This window comes from Netta rufina (assembly GCF_964035555.1).
Source record: "Netta rufina genome assembly, chromosome: 1".
NCBI lineage: Eukaryota > Metazoa > Chordata > Aves > Anseriformes > Anatidae > Netta > Netta rufina.
In genome coordinates this window covers 182,408,586-182,433,394 of record NC_140123.1, presented here as the reverse complement: position 1 = coordinate 182,433,394, position 24,809 = coordinate 182,408,586, and the positions used below count along the sequence as shown (strand labels likewise).

Genomic DNA, 24,809 nt, shown 5'->3' with positions numbered 1-24,809 from the left:
CACAGTTGGTTAATTTCAGAGTAATGTTAGAGTTTTACTGGAACCTTAGTTATATTGCCATTTGCTTTTTTTAATCAACTTATACCTTAATCTTTTACCAAAGATACTTTATTATCCATAATCACGTTTTCTTTCTTATTCATCTACTTTTTCCTAGTATGAATTTAAAATGATTACCTTCTTCATTAAAAATATTGTGACAGAAGCCTGTTTTCTTTTTTTTTTTTTTTTTTTTTTTTTTTAAAGATAAAACCTGTATTTTCTGCATGTACTCCTGATACTAGTAATCCACTCGATTTCCTTGACATTATTTGCAGTCATGTGGTGAAATACTATTTTTTTCTCTCTCTCTCTCTCCTTCCCTCTACATGTGTTTGGAAAGATTTCAAGGAAAACTACCATGAAAGTCCATGAAAACTACCCTGACAGCCCAACGAGAATCCCAGTGCTATGAAAAAAAATCTTTACTCCAAATGGAACGTGTTTTTTTTTTTTTTTTTTTAGTAGTGGAAGGAAGGAGGGTGTGAAAAGGAGCAATAATTTTGTTTCTGTTCAGCACTGCTACATAAAAGAGCCACACAAAAACAACAAAAGGCAATTTTCCGTGAAAGCAAATCTACAACCTACACCCAAAATAAACAAGATGGAATGAAAAATCCAGAATCTTTCCATTATATTAACAGTCAAATGTAGTAACTTTAAAAGGCTCCCATTTAAATACAAGCTGATTCTGTGCTACAATATGTACAATGCTCAACTATCAGGTCTTTAGGATCCAAACATTTATTGGCCTCCATTTAGGCTTCCTAACATAATATCCCTTGTTACCTCCAGGGATTCTACAGCTGGATGAACTATTTATCCCTTTACGTCTTTGCTGCACCATGTGTTGGCTTGTACATGAACATCGCTGTCCAGGAAAGAATATGGCAGGAATTCCTCAAGCAAACTTTGCTATATTCCTTTGAGATCATTTCAGGAACAACCCGTTTCTTTTTTTGACAAATGCACAGAAAACATTAATTCGAGGAGTTGAGGTTGTTTTATTTTAACACCTAATACAATTCAAATTTAAAGGATTACTTGCACAAAAAAATAAACACATTTGGTATAAAAATTTATCATCACTTTAACACCTTTTTTTCCTCTTATGGTCTGCACCTTCTCTGGAGCAGAAACATATAAAGACTAATGGCACAAGTTTGTTTTATCCTACAGCATTTTTTGTTTTGTTTTTACATACTCAAGTACCCTAGAGGACAACAGCCCGCTGTATACAAGAACCATTTTCTTCAGCCTGCTGAATTAAGTTTCATAAAGAACCAAAGCTATAAAGGCATTTTAAAAACCATTGTCTTATATTTTTTTTTTAAGAAGCAATGACTTTCTGCACCATTTATATACATAGTGTTACATAACAGCTCTTGAGTACAGTACATGCAGCAGAATATATCTGTTGAATATAAAACATACATTTAAAATCTTGACTTATCAGAATTTTGAAGATTGAGTAATCGTAGAATGCCCACTGCTTAGAGAAAATGGTTTGATAGTACAAATGTCTGCATATGTTGGCCACTGGCACAACCCAAGGCTCACTGGAATAGTATCTGTAGCACATCATTGTGCATAAACAATTTACTTACAATATTAAAACACAACCAGCAAAATCAATAGTTCAAGATCTTATGACTGCTATGTTAACCCTTTTTAAGTGGTTGCAAAGAAGTGGGTAAGGGGAGAAACCCCCACCACAAGTCCTCTAAAAAAAAAAAATCTAGTATGCAATTTGTTTTCCAGATGAAGACATTTATTTATGTCTACTGCCTCTTCTTTTCATTGCAGCCGTACACTGTGGACAGTACCATTTCCCTTTTGGTGCTTCTGTCAGTCCAACACATCCGTAATGGAACCACTCAATGGGGCACTACAAAAATAGAGAGAGAGAAGGTGTGGGATTTTCCTTTTTTCTTGCAACATCTATCACAAGTAAAATTCTATGAAAACAGAAGGGCTGGCAAAAAGCATAGATTCTGCCTTGCACAAGAAATAAAGGAAAAAAACGAGGGACTGAATCCCTCTTCTTTTCTAACATTTCTAAGTGACGTAACAGTCATCACTCACTTCTGTTTGAATGCAGCAGTATCTCAGTAAGCACATGCTTACACTGACATGTTCTTTTAAACCTTATTTGAATGGGATAAATGGTACTAGTAGTGAAAGAGCTAGAAGTTCCCAAAAATAAGGAGTATTTTAAATACGTCAAACCTTCCCAGGAAAAGGTGTAGACTTCTAAAAGAATTTGAACTGTGGGGAGACAGATGTGGAGAAGTTTCCTAAAGAATGATTCAACTCACATGGACATTAATTCACGTTGTACTTTTCACACAAACACTTAAGCTCTACTTCTGTTTAAGTTTTTCCATAAAATTTTCTATGAACCTGACACTACCACTGTTTCTAATATCAACTGCAAACCTCTCTTTCTCTTTTTCATTCTTTCACTAACTGATTTTCTGCACTATTCCTTCAGTCTCAATATAAATCATGAAAGAGGAAGTAAGAATAAAAAAAATAAAGTAGTAAAAGTGAAATCCATAAGCATCAGAATATTCAAGTGGTACGTTTCTGATATTTAAAGAAAGTTTCAAGGTTGGAATTTTTTGTTGTTTGTTTGTTTTAAATTTTAATCTGTTCATAGAAGGAAAAAAATTACAAGTATGTAATTACAACACTTAAGACTGTGAACAGGGGATGAAATATTCAAGTTTGTTTAATGCAAAGGTTCAAAGTTCAACTTCTATTTTTTGTATATGCTTTTTAAGCAAAAAAAGGTCTTTCAACCAGAAAAAAAATTACCAAGCGGCAGTTTTGTTTAGAACAGAAGAGCTTCACAAACTTATAAGTTCTTAAAAGCAAGTTTCATAGGACTGAATACTCATTACACAAAATAATTGAATGTTTTTGTGCTTAACCAAGGAGAAATACATGGAACTCGCATGTGGCTGGGAAGAATAATATTAGAAACATATTTCCTTCTGTCTCTATTCACTTCCACCTATCTTATATGTGACTTATTTACTTTTAACATCACTGGTAAGTCCAAGATGAGGTAGGGGACTTGAAAATTTTTTTTTTTTTTTGGGGGGGAGCTTTGAAAGCAAACAAACTAAAAATAAAAATCTTTACCGTTCTGTGTTTTAACTAATATTGAAAACTAGTAAAAAGCACGCTACTGTAAAAACAATTCTAAAGAGAAGCAGTTCCTGTAAGCAAGTTACACGCACAAGGACTCTCTTCTGAACATTCAGAACGTTGTTACTTACATCTTGGTTATCACAGCCTACCATTTCACCATACGACACCTGGTAAAAAAGAAAATAATTAAAAGCAATCAACATTTTAAAAGGGATGGAATTCAAAGCACTTTTATGTTTGGCATTTCCCTTGCACATATGGCAATTTCAAGCTCTATTTGAAACAATTAGATACCTTCACAAGAATCACAGAATTCTATAAAGTCTTAAAAAAAAATCCAATACTTGAAAGTATTTAAAATGCCTGTTCTTATTTTATACACAAGTGTCTTGTGCTCTGATTCAGTCTTTCAAGTTTCTAGGTGCCTTTTACAAAAATAGTATCTTTACCATCATTTATTTATTTTATAAAAGAAAAAGTAGGAGAAAACAAGCATTACTTTAACTTAGCATTTTAATTAAAGTCACTGTGAACTCGTTCAATTCTGAATTTAGAAGTTCCTGAAGTATTTATTAAAAAATTCAGAACTCTTCAAGTATGGCATATCGCAGGAAAACTTTTAGTTTTAGCTTCAACAGTTGAATTCGTTATTTGTATTACCAGTAAATAGATAAAAACATGCTATTTATAGCACTGAAATTCTGCTCATTTAAAAAAAAACCTGTTTTTTTAAATAAACAATCAGAGGAGAAAGTTCACCCACAGTGAAACAGCAAATCCAGTTATATTTCAGGCTGGAAGACATTTTTACCTGATTACAAATGCAGTAACGTGGCTCATTTGGATCATAGGTCCAGTCAACTTGGCTATTGGAATCAGACTCTGGTATTACTGCTGTTTGCTGAGACAGTTCTTGTGCCAGTGCAGATGAAGAAGAACACGACGACAGAGAGGATGAAGAGGAGGATGATGAGGACTGCTGACTTGAGGATTTGTTGTTGTTTCTGGAAAAAAGAAAAAAACAGCATGCCATAATTTGAATTCATTTACTTCCAAGTGGAATGTCTTGAAAGCAATTCTTTGCCGACTGAAGCACTGCAGTATGTAAATCCCAAAGTGGCATTCCCCTAACAGATTTCACTCAAGAACTGCAAGAACCGAGATGGTCAAACTGAATCTCTTTGGAAAAGTAACCCAGTCTTACCAGCTTGCTAGTACAAGATAAATTCCATTGATTAAAATAGCCTAAGAGCTTTACGCTGTCAAATAGTTTCAATGAATGTTTTTCTTCACAGAGTTTTAATCGACAGACTTGGTGTCAAGTCTCCATCAAGAAAATATTACCGATAAAACAGGAATTTGCATATAAGTAATGTCATATGTCACGTCCAATAGAGAACAGTTTTTTGAAGATGACTGATCCTATGCTAATCTCTACTCCAGCATCACCAATCACTCCTCTGGAATAGCACCAGTATACAAATCCTATGCCTTTGCTTCTATGTCAGGTCAGACACCCAAGATATATGTAGATGAAAAATGCGTCTAAAAATAAAATTACTAACTGAACAGTGGATGAACACAAATCTATATGAAGAAATAAAAAAAATGCAAGTCAGTTTAAAATGCTGTACACTCTGGGACAAACTCTTTCAAGCAAAAGACTAGAGTCATCAAATGCTTTAAAAATTCATCCTAATCAGAAATAAAAATAATTCAATTTTCTCTTAGATTGTCAGATGTCATAATGTGTTGTGATTATCTGTGAAGTGGCATGAAGAAAATCTCCAGATTTATTTCAAAACCATCTATAAAGCACTGCATAGTAATCCCCAACATTTACATTTAGGCCAAATCATCTCTCCGAAAGAGGGAAAAATGAGAAAAGAAACTATGCGATGTAACAGACAAAAAAAGCAAATCAGAACATTTAAAACCTTGAAGTGAGTTTGCTTAAATAAAAAGAGATGTGAGGAGAAAAAGAAGAAAGTCCTGTACAAAAAAAAAAAAAAGACCAGCTGAGAATAACTACTTTCTGCTTCTTTTTTTCTCCCATGAATATTAAATACAAATTATTTCTAACACGGCCTTCAAGGGAAAGTTTAGCTCTCTTAAAAGCATAACCGCAGTCAACAACAAAACCTACTTGCTTTTTCTGCCACTTCGTGAATCTGTGTTTGATGAACTTAATGTTTGTGTTAACGTAGATGCCAGAGCTGATGATGAATACCCAGTTGAATCTCTGGATAATGAAAATTCTCTTCCAAGCTGAAAATCATTGTTCTTAAATGCTTCATAGCTGGCTTTTAGACTGGATGTTCTTCTTCCTTCCTTCATCTAAAAGGAATACTCACAGTGTATCAGATTGCACAGGAGAGCTCTTATGTAAGACATACCAGGACGCTAACTATTATTCACACAGATTCATAAGTTATCCTTTTACAAAAGGATGTATGGTAAGTGGTAAAAATGGGTAAGAATATCCCAGAGGAAAAGCTACAAAATAAGCCGTCCTTTTATGGAAGATGTAGAGGATGAAACTGTAGCATATAAACAATGATGATAATATGAGAACTGAATCACATCAGCTGAAAGTGATTGTAGAAGTTCAGATTAAAAAAAAAGTCTTTCTTCTTAATTAACAGTGGATGGCAGGCTGACAAGAATGTTTTGACATTACCTGTGCTGTGGCTTGCACTGCTTGAGCTGCTGCCATGGTAATAGCACCGGCCCCCGATCCTGAAGATAATGAGCCCAGGTTATATGATGCCAATGGTTGAGAAGAGTTTGTATTGTATGCATTGTTTGAAGAAGATGATGAATTATTGTTTCGACACCCTTGATGAACAGAACACATTGATGAAATTCAAAATGAAACTAAATTCCTCTGCATTTTAAGAAGAGTTATATATGACAACCAGTGAAAGAATAGGAACTCCATTTATGCACCAGAGTTGTCCAATCATTTGGAAGAAAAAGTTAAAAATATATATAAGAAAATAAATTTGACACAGCCAGTATTGGCTTAAAAAAAAAAAAAAAAAGTTCCCTATCCTAATGTGCAAGGAATCCTTTTAGACAGACAGTCCCCACTGTCATATTCAGCTACTGAGTAATGGAGCCGGCTGCCATGTCTATATAAACCTAACCTCAGTTGAAATAAGACTTTTTCCTCAATTGTCCCAGCAGTCAGTAAGAATCAGAACGTACAACTTAACTGTTCCTAAAATAGCACAGTCTTAATTCCAAAAACTAAAAAAAAAAAAAAAAAAAAAAAAAAAAAAAAAATCACAATTGTAATGAACCATAGATTTTCATGACCATCTACAGACTGGCACCTGTTCAAACATAGTTCCATTTTATTTGCCATCTCATGTGAAATTCCTTAAAAATGAATAAAGGGACTACAAAGGAGACTTCTTTACACCTAGCATTAAAACAGTATTAGATTCCAAAAACAAATGTAGTTTACTTACTATACCCTCTCATGATCTTTCGTTCTCAGAAAAGAAACTATGAAATATCCTCATTTTGAAAACGTACAGAAAGTTGTGGTTTGTTTTTATTCAAAAATCAAAAGGACTTCTCACCTGTTTTAAAAAACACAATACTCAAAACAATTTTATTTCATGACAGCTGAATGCCAGGTTGTACCAACCCTTAAAAGATGAATGAAAATTCTTTTCCTACTTGGGAGATTAAGCCCATGTGGCTCTTTCCAAAAATAACACATAGATCTCTTACTTCTACCACTGGCTGAATGAAACGGTACTGCTATTGTCTTCTAAACAATGTAAATAAAAAGAAACAGTGAACATGCAGCTGTCAGGTGACAGTAAAGTTGATGAACTTCATGGAAAACACAGATGAGTAACAATGCTTGCAATTTCTCATGTTTCAAATGACTGAATATCCCAAAGGAAAAGCTATGAACCTCTAATTTCAAAAAGAGAGGTTTACTAATATAATTTGATTTCTTTTCTCCCTCTAAAAAAGTAGTAAAATCTAAAACAATTAAGATTACCTGGTGTATTTTCTTTAGAAGCATCTGAAGTAAGGGTAGATAGAAGAGCTTCAGATTTAAACTTCTTCTCAGGAACATGATCTGTTGCACTATGGTGAGAAGATGGATTGTGTTTCCTTTCTAAGTAGAACAAATGAAGGGAACTTAAAAGCAAAACTTTTTAAGCTTGAAAGTAAAACTGTAACTAAGAAAATAAAACAGCACTTTCAACTAGCTGCCTCCAGCAAAATCTTATTTCCTTCATGCAGTTCTTCTGAATAGAAATCATCAATGCATTATAACATTTTTTCCCCCAATGTTTGGAAGAAAATAATACAAGTTCAGACTTTTTTTTTTTTTTTTTTTTTTTTTACTTAATACTACTTGATGACTAGAGTAAGAAACCTAAAAAGTAAACATAGTTTTAATCTCCAATACTCACTCTCTACTGGAGTGTGAGAATGGGCGTGATGGTTATTCACAGGCTGCGACGGTGTGTCCAGCTCCAGAGACCCTAACAGGGAGGTAAAAAGGATAGAGAAGTTTAAAGTCACCACTGACACTTTTAACTTTCAGATATTAAAAGTCTTTACAATATTAACCAAATCACTACATAGTTACATTTATTTTAATCAGAAGGATTTTTGCCACAGTTCCAATCCTTCCCATAATAAAACCAGGAGAAATCAAGTAGAATCAGAGTACCCTGACTTGGAAGGGACCCATAAGGATCACCGAGTCCAACTCCTGGCTCCACAAAGGAACACCCAAAAGCCAAACCATCTGTCTGAGAACGCTGGCCAAACACTCACAAACATAAGTCTGCAAACTTACCCAAACATACCAAACATATGCAAACATACCTTTGGGTCCTACATTGAAACAGTAAAGCCCTAAAATGGAGGGAGCCCAACAGAACCCCAACAGTGAATGGCCACCAGCCTGACGCAACCCCATTTACTATAACCCTCTGAGCCTGACCCACCAGCCAATCGTTTGCACATCGTATTATATGTTTATCTAGCTGTATGCTAGACATTTTGTCCAGAAGGATGCTAAGAGAAACACTATCAAAAGTTTTGCTGAAATCCAACAAGATTACACCTACTGGCTTCCCTTGGTCATCTAAGTGGGTATCATTGTCATAAAAGGAAATTAAGCTAGTTAAACAGGACTTTTCATTTGTGAAGCCTTTTAAAACAGAGCAGTTTTAAAATGGAAATTGGTGACTGCTGCTGTGCAACTGTTGAAACACAGTTAAAATCAAGGCCAATAAGGAGACCCAAGAACAACACTGCTTGCAATATGCTACTTGTTCCAATGAGTTGCACATAGACTTGTAATGCTGCACCAGAAATACTGACAATCTGCGCTGATGTAAACTGAAAAAAAGATCATAGCTACACTTATGAACATAAATGTCAAAGTGCAGTAACAGATAAACTGTATTAATGAGGTAATCTCCCATCTTGTCACATCGACTCAAACCACGCAAACACTAGAAATATCCTTCAAGGTTTCAGATCAGCACCCAAATTCTCTAACATTCAAAATACAGTGTGGCAATCCAAAGAATAAATAAAAGAAAAAACAAAACACAAAGGGTGGAGTGAGGGTGGGCAAATGCAAGTGTAAGAATAACCTATCTTGCAATATTACCCACTCACCTCAACGATTACAACATAGCAGGGACTATGACCATAAATACCTATTAGAACAATAAACAACTTGTGTATCAATATTCAGCAAAGACTAGCTGCAAAACTAAGCATTTTACATTTATACAGAAGACAATTTACGTAATTCATATCAATTTCTCCAAATCTGCAGTTCCTACATTTCTTCTTTACCTCTTTCTTTTTCAGTACTTTAAAAAAGTACTTGAAAGTCATTACAAAAATGTAGAAGTTACTCTGGAAGAGGTTAATAGCACAGAGGTATTTTGGCTGAGCTGACATTCATCACGTTATGAATTAGTCCAAAGGCTGCCCTCTGGAGGAACCTCAATAATATGTATTTACTCTGAAAGCTAAGAATGTTAAGAGGCTTCTACTTTTCATCTTATTAAATAGTAGAGTACCTTAAAGATGTAATATGCTATATGGTACGCTTATATTTCCAGTTTTGAAAATCCTACCTACCTCATCAAACAAATGCCCCGACTTAAGTTAGTATTAGATCGTAAAACTTCAGCTTGGATTCTGATTAAAATAAGCTAGTCCTTTTCTGCAGTTGTTAATTCATTAAAAAACACTTACTTCACAGTTTTCTTTTTGTGCCTGTTATTTTACAATAGCAATTACAAACAAAATATCAAAAGAAACAGCTTTTATGGCAAATTTAAAGTTCAAAGAAAGAATGTTTACTCCTAATTTCTTCAGGTGATTTAGCTTACCTTTTACTAGCCTTGCTTATGAAGAAGAGTCACTGACTCTTCTGTGATTATGGAGCTAAATGAACTTCAAAATTCAAGAACACAAAAAACACAATCACATTTGAAGCTGACGTCTAAATGCTGACAGGTATAGAAAGGCTGGATTGTTCCACACCAAGCTGGCCACAGACCTGTCACATTATATCACATTTACATTCTGAATGCTAGCTTTGCTATACTGCACTATTTGTTAAGCAAGATGGTTTCTTCTCCACAATACTTGACATTCCGTGCCTCTAACTGGAACACCCACTTTCCTCAATGTGGTGGCAATCACTTTGTTTAAGAAATGGTACGCTTTCATCTGGGTGAGCAGGTGGCAGGCTTAGGTTGCAATACTTTATTTAGATAACTATAGCATTACCAACAGGTTTAAAGAATTCTTTACCTTACTGTAGCAATTCACAAGTGCAATAGCTCAGTGAAAAAAAGTTATTCTAATTTCTCAGTTGTATTTTGACTGTGCTGGTAAAAACCAAGGTTGGAACTAAAACCTGAGAATCACTGACAGATGAAAAGTATGTAGGTCAAAGTGTAATTTCAAAACAAGTGGAAATATTGCAGGCCACTAACAACTTTTTTGGTATTTTTGTAAAGTGATAGAAAATCCATCAAGAAAATTATGTATACTTACGTCTCTCTAGTATTTCTGTAATCCCAGCATTGTCTGCTTCAAGTTCCATTTTAAATTTAGCCAGTTCCTGGTCCAGTTTTCTTAAGTGACGGTCTACCTGTTTTTGAGACAAAGCAACAGTAAATAGAATCCAGTTCTGGAACTCAAATAGCAGACATAGATTAAAAGTGTAGATAAGTATTTCCCTTCCAGGGATCTTCTGCCATATAGCACTAACCACATATAGAAGAACACACAGAAGCGTAATTCTTGTTCACCTACATTCCCCTAACTCAGCAGAGACACTAGATGTACTTGAACTAACACCAAAATGGGCTGTTGCTTCTAAGTTGCCCAGAGAATTATAGGATACAGCATGGCTGCATATTGGCTTAACAGCTTAGAAGCCCTCCTCTTACTGTAGGCAATGTTCCAAGACACAGTGTTAAGCATTTCCTTTGAGGAAAAAAAGGCTAAGAACATTTGGGGATGTTGCGAGTATGGGTATAGAATGTGGAAAACAAAGAACAGCGTTATGATGTGTGTTTTTTCTTTAGAAGAGCTTGTGCTATAGGGAAATTACAGGATTCCTGAATAGCAATACTTGCATGTATGCCACTGTGCATGTCAGTAAGCATCAGTATTGAGTAGAAGGGTCTATAAAATGAAAATGTAAAGACTTATGTGCTTCTGAGTAAGGTATGACATGTTCTTGAGTACCAAAACTTAACATCAACAAAATCTAAAGAAACACCATGTTTGAAATGTTTTCTACATCTGTAGTCATACAGCAGAATACTACACCTATATTTAAACTATTAAAAATTGAACAAGTTTTTGCAGTTACCAGCTAACCAAAAGAGGGTAAATTACAACACTCCTTAGTAGACTGAAGCAGAACCAAAGCAAAACAAGAAATACTTGCTTTATGCCTACTATATTTTAAATCAGTAACTTGTAGGTTTTGTTCTCTAAGAAGGTGTAAAATAAATATTCTTAAAACTCGAAACGCACATACTACAAGGAGGAGTAACTTCCCTGTGGTGCTCTTCAAAAAAACAAAGAAATCCCCCAAAAGCATATGCTAATTTTAGAAATCCAAAGTTTTTATTTCTGTACATTTTGTGTACAAGCAACAAAATTTTTAGAAGTCAATAAAACATTAAATGTCTTTCACCAGCAAAAGGTCTGTGCACGAAGGTGATGTAACACAGGTACCACAGCTTTAGTACTTATTGAAATGTTGAGAGTCCTTAAGGCATTAATTCAGGTAATTCAGTACACGACTTCTGTCTACTTACCAAATCATATATTTGATTAGCCAGTTGTACTTTTTCGTCTGCATCTTCCAAAGCCTTATAATAATCCTGTTATAAAGAGAATGTTTTTAAATCATGAATGTAACCAAATTGCTTCAGTTATTTTAAGCTATTGTAACCCAGCACAAAATGTATGTTAAAAGTAGAAATTCAAGTAAGTTCTCAGAAAGACTGTGAAACTCTATTGTAAGCAACAATGGGCTAAATGCTAGATGAGAGCTCTATTAGGTATCATTTTTTTATTTGTGCCTTAGAAAACGTGAAACTACAAGATGTGGACACTTCCCCTAGTAGTGATATTTCCATTTCACAAGCTGGTTCACTTCTAAAAAAGGACCGATCTTGGATTTGTATGGACTCAATGTGAAATGATGATTTTTACTTCATATGGATCTTTAAAATCACTGCAGATACTACTGCCCTTCCAAATGATGCTACACAGTAGTGTGATGGGAGGCCTTTTCAACACTGTAGTTAAATATGGTGAGAAGTAATGTATATAGCTTATATTCATGTATTTTAAAATAATTTAACTTATAGATGAATTAAAAAAAAATTTGACTAAAGATGCAATTCTGAAATGTGCTCTGAACACTGAAAATCCATAGATAAGACTTCTCTAAGTTTGTGTAAGCATATTTTATCTCTAGTTTTAAACAGGCTTTTAAGTTTTTTAAGCGCCTTTTTATTTTGATTTCCACTGAAAAGTGCCTTGCTTAGGTGAAAACTAACTGAAATCTTTATACCACTAAAATCAAAAAAATATATATATTTTTTTATTGTAGTGAGGTTAATGTTTTGATTTTCACTTTTGTTTTTTTTTTAAATAAAGACATCTATTTGTATTAATTAAGGACACAACCCTTGGCTTACTAAGGGGCTGAAGTAGCATGTGTAGGAGACTAGAGAGGATTTTTTTTCCTGACAAAGTGATGAACCACCTTGCTAACAGTACCACCAATGCCTAAGTGCTGAAGGATAAAACAAAATGAAAAACACATCCATCTTCTCACTCTTCTCTCCCTAATGCTACATATACCATATGTATACTATACACAAGTACATGGGCAGAGTCACAGACAATGCTGAAACTAAGCTTGAAAAATATCCTTTAAAAAACAAAAAGGCCAATTAACTTGCATAGCTTCAAGTCACACAAGCAGGAACAAAATGTCTCAAGTTGAAAATTTAGTACCCAGCTTCTTCACTGCTTTGAGGTCCTAACATTTTTTATTTTTTTTTTTTTAATAATAATAGCAAATACTGGGTAAAACTTGAGAGAAATGCCTGATCAAAGAAACCTTTCAGTCATTTTTCTCCTCTTAGGTAGTTCTATCCATCTCCTGTTAATGCCCAGGGGAAGTCACAGCTCCGAACACTTAAGTAAGTCTCTATCAATGATAAACTATTTTTTCCTAAGGTTATCTTCTTTTTCAAAAGAAAAATGTGACCCACTCCTGTGATATCCTTACTTTTTTGATTGATGTCATTTGTTCTTCTCTCCATTCAGGTTTGTTTTTCTTTGCGTTCATAAAAAATTCATTTACCCTCTGCTCAAGCTGATCCATTGCATCTGTAGCACAGGAAAAGATTAAGATAATATTTATCTTCTAACATACGGAAACATTATAAAATAAAGTGGCATACTGCTCTTAAACAAAGTTGACAGGACCGAGGCATAAACTACTAGAGCAAAAAAGAACAAAACACGTGACAGTGGACAGAGGATGGAAATATTTACCTTAATTTCCAAGAAGCAGAATTGCATTCTGTTAAGATTCTCATCAAGGTTCTTGTGCTCTCCACATGGGACAGGCAGGCCTCCAAGTTCTAAAGGTTTTTTGTCCCTAAGAGCAGTGGTAGTGACTTAAACCATGACCCAAACTCCTCACCCAGGGCTCTAGACTGCTGACTTTGGAACATTCTAGCCAGTTACAAACTGGGCAGGAAACAAAATGTTCTCCTAAGAGAAACAGTCAAATACAAAACCAAATAATTGAAAAAAAAAATTAGTGCCTCAAAAGGGTAGAGCAACCAAAGAGTCAAGTCACCACCTTTACCTCAAGGCCCTCTCCAGTAGTATGCAAGGAAGGGTAAGAGTAAACTGAAAATGCTCACAGGGGTACTCCCACCCCTAGCCCCTGTATGATAGAACTGAGAAGAAAATGCACAGAGAGAGATACCATGAGATACCATGGACAGGATTCTCGCTTACATGTAGCTGAGAAATATCACAAGGGGAACAAGTAACACAAATTTTCTAACATTTGTGATTGTAAGGAAGGAAAACATCAACTACAGGTTACTTGTTCGGTTATTGATTGAGACAAGAACAGAGATTTCTTTTCCTTTCACCCTTCTTCAAAACAAGCACCAAGTTTAATATTTCAGCAGCTGGACATGCATGTTGTATATGCATGCAACAGCTTGCATATCTCCAAAAACAAGCAGCTGCCCCAGTCAAACTAGCTTTGAGAGCCTGGCTAAGCTCAAGATAAAGGGAAGTACTGCCATTTTATTTTTTAAGCAGGACTCTCAGCAATACAGTCCAGATAATAGTTTCACATTAAACATGACAATGCACCACCTACCTACAGACTTCTGGCTCTGTGTGTAAAATATGTCTTAGAAACCAGCATTAAAACTGCCCCATATGATTGGGAGTGGAGGGAGGAGGTGGAATAACTAAATAACTACTTCAAGAAACTCATGAATCCGCAAATATGATTAGTTAGTTCTTTGAAGCCAATGGAGCCTGAAGGTATTCTCAATTTTGTAAAACCCACCAACTAGAACTAGTTGGTCACTTAAATAGTAACAAAAATCACACGTACTAAACAATCTACGGTTTATTGATTTTACCTATGCTGAGAATCTCCAGCATCAGAACCAACACATAACTAGTAACTTTAGACTGGAGAGAGCACAATTAATCCTAAACCAAAACAGTTGTGACGTAGACTCACAACATTATTTAGATTCAGACAAAGTAGTCAACAAACTTAGGTGTAAAACAGATTAGAAGTGGGAGAATTTTTGTGAACATTTTTGTGAAGTGAACATTTTCCACTTTCACTGTGCTATTCTGAGGGAAGATTACGAAGACTGAACAGCAAGCAAGCAGCACACATTTTACATGGAAGCTTACAAAAGCTTTGTTCTTTGACCAGATGACTATAATTTTGTTCATAAAGCTGAAGGACAATGTGCTCTATCTCCTGTTCCTAGAATGAAAACAGCCGGGTGATGATTATTATAATGGCTCCATAGACATGAGAATGAGAAACCTTTCTTCTAATTGAGGAGGAATTTTGGTCTGTGTGAAATTGCCTAAGTGAAAACTTCCACAGAAATGTTTTTCACCAGAAACATGGCAAAGGGGAATGCAGGTCATCTCGATCACATTATATGAAAGGTTCTCTACAATACACTTAAGTCCTGTTGTTTTTTTTCCCCTCCTTAACCTAACTGTGATACATTCTGCCATACTAATTTCTTAGAACAGATTATACTCCACATGGAGATCTCTCAGTTGGAGCTCAAGAACCAAGCTGCAACTCAGATGCTCTTCGCTTTTCCCACAGCAGCCTTATCAGGACATACAGTAGACACCAGCCTGCTTATATTTCTTACGATGACAAAAAGCAGCACCTGCCCCTTCGGAAGTCTGCGTGGTCCAAACAGGACAGAATATAAAGCCAGCATTCACTCTTAACGCACACATTTATCTCTCAATCAAGACTTCTGCAGGTTTCTGGCACATCATCACTTATCAAAGCACTGTTCTCAAGTGCTTCAGAGGCACTGAATCTTCACAGCAAGAAGTCACTGTTACATAGCACCACAATAGTCTATGGGTTCACATGTTGTATCCTGCCTTCTGAAGAGAGGCGAGCCCAGAAGTTTCATTAGGACTTTGGATGCCTTGTTTCTCACTGTGCAAGAATTACTGAAGTACCAAGGTCCAAGAAAACTTTCTCTAGGCCTAAGTCTTTGCATATTATATTCAGTGTTACACGCCACTTCCAATATGCATTAAGAGTGATTTTTGCCACTTCCAGTTAAAGCAAAGGAAACGACACTGGTGCAACCTTGCTGGCGCTGGTTGGCTCAGTGCTCAAACACACTTCAAGAAACCAAGAGTTTGCCTCTCTACTCAACAGAAGCCAATTTGTTTTACCTTATGTGGAACTAAGTTGGTAGTTCCACCCCCTCAATAGTTACTTCAAGTGTTCTCTCTCATACAGGGCAACTGATCTATTCTCGTAACTTTTAAGTACAGAAGCCAATGCTTAAGCCATGGTATACAGAAAATCCTATATCCAGTTCAACATGTCACTAACCTATTACACTGAGCAGCTGGGTCCACTCAAATACCCAAGAGACCTCACCTCAAACTACTATAAATTAAGCTATTGGTTTCAAGAACTGTGCTCCTACAGGGTAAAATATTGAAAGCATGGTGTTGCATTTTGTATTACCGTACAACATTCACTTGTTACTTCAGCCCTTGCTCTTTCTCTCATTCTCCTTTATGAAAGTTCAGGTGTTCAGTGCTGACAATCTCTTGTACAAGTTTCATTAACAAAGACCTCAGCATCTCAGTTATAAATAAACGTATCAATTCTGCATTAAAACAACAGCAACACCTGAGTGTTATGGGACACAGGTCCCTGATGAGACTGTTAGTGAAGATCAAAAGGCAACATGTCCTGAAATCTGTGTGAGGCGGCGTGTTGCATTGGGATCTGCGCAGATACGCACAACAGGATTTATAAAGAAATCATAAGCTGACTGTATGCTTGGGTTAAGCGTCGGCTACGGCACGAGAGCCTAAGCAAAAAGCTCCTCCGCATCCGATACGGTGAGGGGGGCTGGCTGGAAGGTTTCCGAAGCAGCGCACCGCTACCTGCTGAAAGAGTGGGGCAACAACTCCAGTTCCAAGCCACCACCACTGCTCTTCGGGACCGAAAACCTGCAGAGCTCGGGACGCGCCGCCCGCAACGCCCGCGGGAGCGGCACAAACCCGGCAGCGCCGCTCCCCGGCTGGGTCCTAGCGCCGGGCCGGCTCCGCGACAGAGCCCGCGCCCAGTCCCGGCGGCTCAGGGCCCTCCGCAGCGCCGCCTCCCGCGGCCAGCAGCAGCCGGAGCCGGCGGCGGGGCCGGGCCAGGGCCGAGGGGAGCGGCGGGGGCCGGCTCGGCGCGGAGGAGGCGGGGAGGGGGCGGGACTCACGTACTCTGCACCTGCAGGTCCATCTCGCGCATCTCGGTGAACCTGTCGCGGAGATCCATGGGAAGCTGCTCGATCACTGCGGGCACACGGAGGGGGGGGGGGGAGGAGGGGGGGAGGCCGGTCAGGCAGGCAGGCTCCCGCCGCCGTGGGGGAGGGGGGGCGCCGCCGCCTCGCCGTTCGCGGCTCCCCTCCTCCCCACTCCTCTCTTCTTCCTCCCTCCCGCTCCCGGCCGCTCGCCCCCGGCCCGCAGCCACTCACTCTCCAGGTAGTCCTCCAGATACAGCATGGCGGCGGCCGGGCCAGCGCCCAGGGGCTTCTCGCTCGCGGGGGCTCGTCCCTTCCAAGATGGCGCCGCCGCCAACAGCACCCGCCGCCCGACTCCGCGAAAACAACATTGGCGGCTGACGGCGCTCGCCCCGGCCGCGCCGCGATTGGCTGTCCGCGGCCGTGACGCGCTGCCCCCCCTCCCCGCGGCATCACGGGAAATGTAGTCTTACCCCCCCCGCCATGTCAGCCCTCCCCTGAGGCGCGGGGGCGGGTAACGGTCCGGTTTCCGTGACGGGCGCTTCTGCACAAAGTCCCCTTTGAGCCCTCGCTTTTTAGGGCAAAATGTAAAAGTGTCTCCGCAGGCTGCTCCGAAGTCCCTCAGGAAGCCAGCTCCGAGCGGAGCATCACAAGCGCAGCTAAAGAGAGAAAAACTTGCAACTTTTTTAAGCACGTTTTATGTTTTTTTCGGTGTTTATTCGTTCCTTGAAATGCACATAGCTGGCAGTGTCGCATAAAAAAGCACAACAAATGACAGAGAAGGGGAACAAATCTCTAATTTAGGTCTTCTCATGAGGGAGCCAATGTGAAAAAAGCTGCCCTGCTTCGCATCCCACAGTAACACGGGCACTAACAACTCTAAGTATACCACAACAGAAGCTTCACTGGACTTCAGAATTGCTATTTACACTAGGAAACAACAAGCATATAATAAAGATTGCAATCCAATCACAATACCTGCTGTAGTTTACTTTAAAATGTTCGGGGCTGAAGTTTGTCTTGCAGTTTCAATCCCTCAAGCACTTGATTCATTACTGCTTTATCATTATTTTATCGGTCTTCTTATGGACTAATGCATAGAAGAAACTGATTGCTTTTATCCAGACATGCTTACAGTATAACTTGGTGGTTTTTGACTGGGGGAAAGGAATTTTTAGGGACTGCATGATGTGAGGTGTGGGTGCAGAGAACATAAGAGTTGACATAGCAGAACAGACTTGTGTTTAATATGCTCTTTGTCTCATTTTTGTGTTGCCATCTGTGCCATGGGCATCTAAGCAAAGAAAGAAAGTACATGTTTAGGCCAGGTCTGAGTAAAAACCTATAAAAGATGGTTTTGAGTGTCAGGACTAAAGGAAAACCGCATCCTATTGGCAGTTTGTAAATTCATACATTGTGAGTGATGAGCTAAGGGTGATTGAATTTTGGGAAGTGAAGCATAAATTCTGCCTGTAGCCTTTATGAAGACTGATGTTAGTTATGTCTCAAATGCATCACCTGAGCATTTATTTAATTTATACATCATTATAGATGAAAAAAATTTGTCTGACAACAGCTATTAACTTTGCAAAAAAAAAAAAAAAGGCAGTGCCTAAGTGGTCACCTTCCATCATTAGCCATTTTGTCTGTACTGCTAGAACAGTTTTATACATACCAATTAACAATTTTTAGAGGTAATTAAGCTAACTTCCTATCCATCAGAAGCGTTACTTGAAAGAATCTATATACTATTGCTCATACAGATCAGTCTTTAATGTATAACTTTTGACACACTGGTGTAGCAATAATAATAGTTTTGAAATTTTGTGTGAGAAATTGCTTGGCCACATTTTGTTCTGTAGGAAACAAAGGCTCTGGTCCTTCCTGGGAAAACGAATACCTGCACTTTTATCCTAGTGTTTGAAGTGGTAAGAGAGCTCAGTCCATGCAAAAGCACAGCTAAAGTAATCACACCTTGTATTCATTAGGAGGAAAGACAGAGGAATTTGGGAAAATTGGAATAGGTGGTGTCACTTTTTTTTTTTTTTTTACGTTCAGTGGTGGCTTTAGTGATGAGACATGGGTGTGTACGTATATAATGCAGCAGAGGTTTAAGAGAACAATATCGTACAAAAATACTGTACAAAAAAGACTCCACCATTAGAACTACAACTGAAGAACAGTCACACGATTAAATTCGTACCATTTGCCTCACAACCAAAAGCCTAGGACAGCCAGGACGTTGGGACCTCTTATGCCCCGGTTTTCATGCCTGGGTTTGCCATGTGCTCATCTTTGCAAGTTTTGGGAATAGCAAGCAAAATCATTACTGAGGGCTATTGTGCAAGGATATGTTCATCTAGTTCCGGCCTGCTATGGTGCCCAGATCTAAGAAATGCAGTTCTTGTGGCTGTGCCTCAGTCCCTTTAGTAGCAGTGTGTGCCTTGTCCACATTAGTGGAAAGGGAAAATGGGACTCAGGTTTGCCAACAGAATGGCAGACAAAATTCTAGTGGGGCTGACGTCTGCTGTCTTCAAAGTCTGAGTCCCTCCCTTTATGTTTCATTGTTTATTGAAATATGTGAGAGGCTCTTATAGAAATAGGAAGCTTCTTTTAAAAATGTTCATCATACTAATTTACAACAAGGGATGAGAGAGGATTAAGTAGCAGAATACAATTGAAAATAGAATTTAACTTTGTTCTATATCTTTTCAGAGGCAAACAGGTACTTTATTTATCTGCCTGCATCTCCTGTAGTCTTCAGCATCTTTTCTTCTATCTTTTTTTTTTTTTTTTTTTTTTCTTTAACGTGGAGAATTGGTCACGTTTTCTATTTCTGACAATGTTAATTCATATGGTATAGCTAAATGTGTAGCCACACAAAATTCAGCAAGATCATTTATAAAAGTGCACCTCATCAGGCCAGACTGATGAAACAGAGTTTAAACTGACATTTTAAGAAGCGATTAGCTACCCAGGTCATACAAAAGAGGCTCTTTTTGTAATGGAAAGCTTCCTGTTGTGTATAAATGTAAAGAATTAACTCTATTGATTAACCTAACTTTTCGAACAGCCTAATTAGAACAGCTCATGATAAAGAAACATGGATTAATGCCAGTGTTTATTGGGATGCAAATACAATGAAAAAGAACTAAACACTAACTGTGAACTCAAGGTAAAAAGAAATTCAATTTGTTAATTGCATTAGACATTGCTCAGAAAACTTCTATTCAGCAGCAAAACTGCTTAGGACAGAGAAGAGAAGGGCAGGGAAGCCAGTGGAGTCGTTTTTTTCTCCTATTAATATAACATCATTAATGTTGATGGCAATTCTCCAGCAAACGTCTCACATAAATAACACATCATCACTTGTGACAGAATGGTGGTATGAAGGAATATTACAGCTGCCCTGTGATCTACCTGAAACTAGTTGCTTGCAAAGGTTTCATTACTTTTCAAGTGTCAGAAAAAAAAAAAAAAAAAAAATGGATGCACGTTCTGATGTATGCTTCTCAGATGGTATTAAGTCTTTTAAATCTTCTCCCTTGCTTCTGTTCTTTCCCAGTCCAGGTCTCTGTAATGTCTTTTTTGCATTATTCTAGTTTCTTCTCACTCTTCCCACTTGTAGATTTTTCTGCCACAGCTCTTAACTTCCTCCTTTCCATCTTCATATTCCACCTGCTGCCAATCAGTTGGTCTTTCCCTTTTCTTGGTCTTTCCCTTTCCATTTTTCTGTATCTTCCTTATGTTTTCAGGGGCTTTCCGTTTCCTTTTAGGACTCCCATTCTTGCGTTGTTTCTTCAGCACTCTGATTTTAAACTGTTGTCTAATCGGGTGTTTCCAGACCTCTAGTCCCTATGTTTTGTTTCTTTCTTTGTTTTCAAGCACTGGTTGCTAATGGTTTGATCTGAAGAAATCCGTAAAGAGCTACCCAGGACATCCCTAGACTGGCACTTCAGGTCTCAGCTACTGCTGGTAGGCTCCTGCGCTCTGTTTTCTCACAAGGGAGCCTCACTGCACTTTGCATGCAAGGATTGCTGACATTTGGAGCATAGAAAGCAAAACCTGTCTGTTACTGAGGGCTACCCTGTTCTCACAGCAGAATTTTATGACACGGTGACAACTAAGCAGCACCACACAAGGGTGCAATAGTGCCTACATACAGCCACCAGCCTGAGCAGCTCTTAAACTACTAGAAAACAGGCATTTCATTTTCTTTGGCACCTGCCACTGCCACACTACAGCAATCCTGGCTGATGGGCCAGAATCCATTCACCACGGTGCACTGCTGCAAGCATGTGTTGTCAGTAGCAGCACTCTTAGCTGTTTTGTCTGCCAGTGTCAGCATCAGGCCCACTGGTCTCCTCACACGCTTTCAACAATTTTACTTTACTTTACTTACAACAATTTTACTACAATATTCTTCCTCACTCCCTGTTTGCTGCCTGCTGTTTTGCTGCTGCTGCTGCTGTTTTTCCATTCTTGTCAGTCCTTCCTGTCTCACAGTCCAGCTGTCCCTCCCAGCTGCCATGGAGCCTACCATCTCCCATATTCCACCGTTTTGCTGCTACAGGGGCATCATCCACAGCCTCATACTCACTGCAGGAAATAACTGTCATTCCTGCTGCACTGCACATCATGCCTGTTGGAGGACATTTGTTAAATAACTAAATTGTCTTGAGACTGAGTACCATGTAAGGGTTACAGCATGATCGTATTTGTTCTGGGCAATCAACTTCATGTAATGGGAAACTCCAACCAAAGCCAGATCCTAGGAAAAAAGCAGGGTGAAGCTATCAAAGAAATAATGTTACCCTTGTCTACTGCAGCACTATGCAGAAACTTCACACTTCTGTGAAATGATCCTCAAAAGGGCAAATATGGCCCAGAAGTATTATGGCTGCATGATAATCTATCTGAGAAATCACTTTCATTTTCTACATATTACAAACTCTTTCAAATTCGGAGATTCACATTCCTATTTCTGGAAACAAATCCATGACCCCAGATAATTAATTTACTTTAACAGTCAACAGGAAAATGGAACTGCCATTTATCTTTCAGCTTGACTTTGTGTACAGACTCGGGCAATTACATCTCCATCTTTTAGTTAATTTTGTCTGCTACAGACCCAGTTAAATATACTTGCAGGCTTCAGTTATTTCCTGAAAGTCTGCAGGATATGAGCGATCACTGTTTGTGTATTAATCACTGAGATGTTTTTATCCTGACTTCCTAAGGAAATAAAGTTTATATGAGCAGTCTGTGGGTTTGTGCACACACTTCTTTATCTGTCCTTTCATTCTGACTTTTCTCTGTTGGATTGACTAATTTCAACCAATTTGAAACAAAAGTAGTCCTTTTAAGAGATGAATTGTGTGCACTGTAAATGCTATGTTGTTTCTAATAGACTTTCTTTTTCTTCCTTTCTCTGAGGAAAAGGTTGCAGGATGAACTTGCTACCTATTAGGCTCAAGAAAATCCACACGAGAGCAATGTGATGCAAGTGTCCCAACCATGGAAGCTTTGGTTGGTAAACATACCCTGTGAGGCACCGTTATAAGACCTAACTGCACAAGGAACCAACTGAAGTGGCTTTGCTGTTCAGAAAATGCCTGGTTTTGTTTGCTTTGTTTTTATTTATTAAAATCCTTAATGCTGGATTACATGGCATGCATGGGAATCAAGTTTTAAAATAATTATTTTCATGATTATTTAAGTACTTCTATCACTTTAATTTTCAAATGCCTCTAGCTCATTATCTATAAAGAAGGATATATCTTGCCTTTTTATAATTGTCAGATTTACAATCATACCTTTTCCCATGTGGTCAGCAAATTCTTGTGGCTGGAAGAGGTCCATATCTGGTAGCTTTCCACTGAGAAATGCTATAAATGACTGTTATGACATTAATGTCACGGAGGAGTGTGAGATATGACACCATCTATCCCCTGTGCTGTTCAGAAGACATGTCCTCTGAGTGTTGGGGTCTGCAGATAGAGCAGGTAGAAAAAAAGAAAAAGAGAGAGAGATGAAAGTTAGGGGACGATAATGCAGTTACTGTCCTTCCAAACTCATGCACTTATAGCCTCCTTTGTCCCTGGAGTAAATTCAAAGAAGGTGAATGTGGCAGCAGGGGAAGGAAATACTCTGAGAAACTTGCCAAGATAGTGACACTATGATTGACTGAAGGAGCACAGCTGCCGCAGAAAAGGACGCAGACTTTGAGGGCAGGCATGAATCTTCACTGCTTCCAGGCAGGCATTGTCAGGACAATGCAGAAATCACCTTCTCCCTCGTGATCATTAAACACCAGCTGTGCAGAGAGATTAGGACACCCAAGAACTCAGAGTTCAGACTCAGAGGAGTTGTAGGAGAGGACAGATTTTTGTGACAGAATGTAAATAGCGTAACTTCCTACCAAGGGAGATAAGATCTGGAATTTAACACAAAACATAGACCTGTCTCTTTGCTAAAAACAGACTGTGATTATGTTATGGAAAAATTTGGAGGAAAAAATAAAAAGGAAGAAAAAATGTTTTAAAATTTTGCTGCTGGATGTATTTGAGATGGTAGTAAAGTCGTAGATGTGATGCTCTAAGATACAGTCAAGTCTTTCTTTCTAGGAAAGCTGATGTACAAAATAATAACTTTATTAGAGATGTACAGAATTTATGAAAGCATGGACTGTCAGACAATATGGGGAACACACAAATTTTCTTCAACTGTTGCATTTACATTTTTCATGTGGTGTTTCTAACCTGCACAAATATTTCACTTGACCTAAAAGTACCTGTTTTATATATCCTTGGTCAAATTTGCAACACAGTTAAAAATATGTTTGCTTAACTTACACGGGAACTAACGCTATACTCTAATGACTTGCATAAGCTTACTTTAAGGTTATTGTTTTTCATTTTTATTCTGAAATGCAAATTCATGGTCCCACATGTGTTTACCATGAATTTTCCCCATTACATTTGTTGATATCACAGAGAAGTTGTAAAAATTAAGGGCTTTACCGTAAAAGGGGTTTATTTCATTTTAATCTGCAATTTGAATTTACAACATTTCAGCAACTCTAAGCTAGTAAGGCAGAAGAACTTGCTTTTATTAAGAAAAAAAAATCCTTATTGTTAATTATCTGTCAATTATTTATAAGGAACGTATAACATATGTATAAGGAGCATTACTGTATCTCTTATCCCAGTTTGAAAACAAAAAGTAAATATTTTTTCCTCATTAACTACAAATCCTGCATTCTACTTGGTTATAACCTCAGATCTTCTGCTGTATCTCTACCCTCAAAAATTAATACAACACACCTGGGAGTGCAGCTAACTGGGAATTTTTTAGGGAAACAATTTTAAAGTTGAAAAATACTCATTCACTGTATATTCACTTTCAGTAATAGTTCATTAGAGCTTTTACTGAAGACTAAAATTCAGAGAGAGTGAGAAGGTTAATCAGTAATAGCCTTATGATCATGAAACTCTCTTGAGAGATGCAAAGGAAATTTAGGATTCTCTTTGGCCTTATTTAGGTATCAGGCCTGAGTTTTTTCTTCTTCGCCTAAGTCCACAGACATCTAGGTTTGAGAAAAATCACCACAGTGGCCAATCCAATGAGTATTGTGTTTGGGATGTTGGGTATTCAGTACTCAACTTCATGACTTCATTGGAGAGAATTTATGCAAAATACACAAAGACAAAAAATCCTAATTCCTCTCTAGTTTAGGAAAATCACTGCAGAGTTGGTGGTTGGAGCAGATTTCTTGGAAAAGCAGACCTGGAGACTGAACATGAATCTTCTGCATGCTGCATTCCTCCACTGCCAGACTATTTTCTATGCATCTATAAAAATAAACAGTTTTAGTGTTATTTGATAAAGAAGACCATTTAAGAAACCCTAACAAATTTTACGGGTTAAGAAAACCATTTCCTGGTCTAAACGGATACTGAGCATCTTTCATCTATGTGGGACAGA

The 24,809-nt window shown here is 37.9% G+C and overlaps 1 protein-coding gene across 8 annotated transcripts; it reads right to left on the bottom strand.

The window, feature by feature from the left end:
• Positions 1 to 930: 930 nt before the first annotated feature.
• Positions 931 to 17,183, bottom strand: ING3 (inhibitor of growth family member 3). Of its 8 annotated transcripts, XM_084287298.1 has the most exons (12): positions 17,058 to 17,183; positions 16,804 to 16,875; positions 13,040 to 13,140; positions 11,550 to 11,615; positions 10,270 to 10,366; positions 7,644 to 7,715; positions 7,223 to 7,342; positions 5,879 to 6,036; positions 5,345 to 5,535; positions 4,010 to 4,202; positions 3,327 to 3,365; positions 931 to 1,927 (listed from the first exon to the last, which is right to left on the bottom strand). In XM_084287298.1, the coding sequence occupies exons 1-12, from the start codon at positions 17,083 to 17,085 to the stop codon at positions 1,811 to 1,813; spliced, it is 1,254 nt and encodes a 417-aa protein (XP_084143424.1). In that variant the 5' UTR covers positions 17,086 to 17,183; the 3' UTR covers positions 931 to 1,810. The 8 variants fall into 8 exon arrangements, 6 of the variants coding, with proteins under 6 accessions (XP_084143424.1, XP_084143423.1, XP_084143425.1 ...); XM_084287297.1 differs by lacking the exon at positions 931 to 1,927 and having other exon boundaries at positions 1,946 to 3,365; XM_084287299.1 differs by lacking the exon at positions 931 to 1,927 and having other exon boundaries at positions 1,946 to 3,365; positions 5,879 to 5,937.
• Between the last annotated feature and the right edge of the window lie 7,626 nt (positions 17,184 to 24,809).

Coding starts and splice junctions, on each gene's coding strand:
- ING3 (XM_084287297.1), bottom strand. CDS start 17,085: ATGCTGTATCTGGAGGACTACCTGGAGA. Junction 16,876..17,057: donor TCTGGAGGACTACCTGGAGA/GTGAGTGGCTGC, acceptor GTGTGCCCGCAG/TGATCGAGCAGCTTCCCATG. Junction 4,203..5,344: donor CGAAGTGGCAGAAAAAGCAA/GTAGGTTTTGTT, acceptor TCTTTTTTCCAG/AAACAACAACAAATCCTCAA.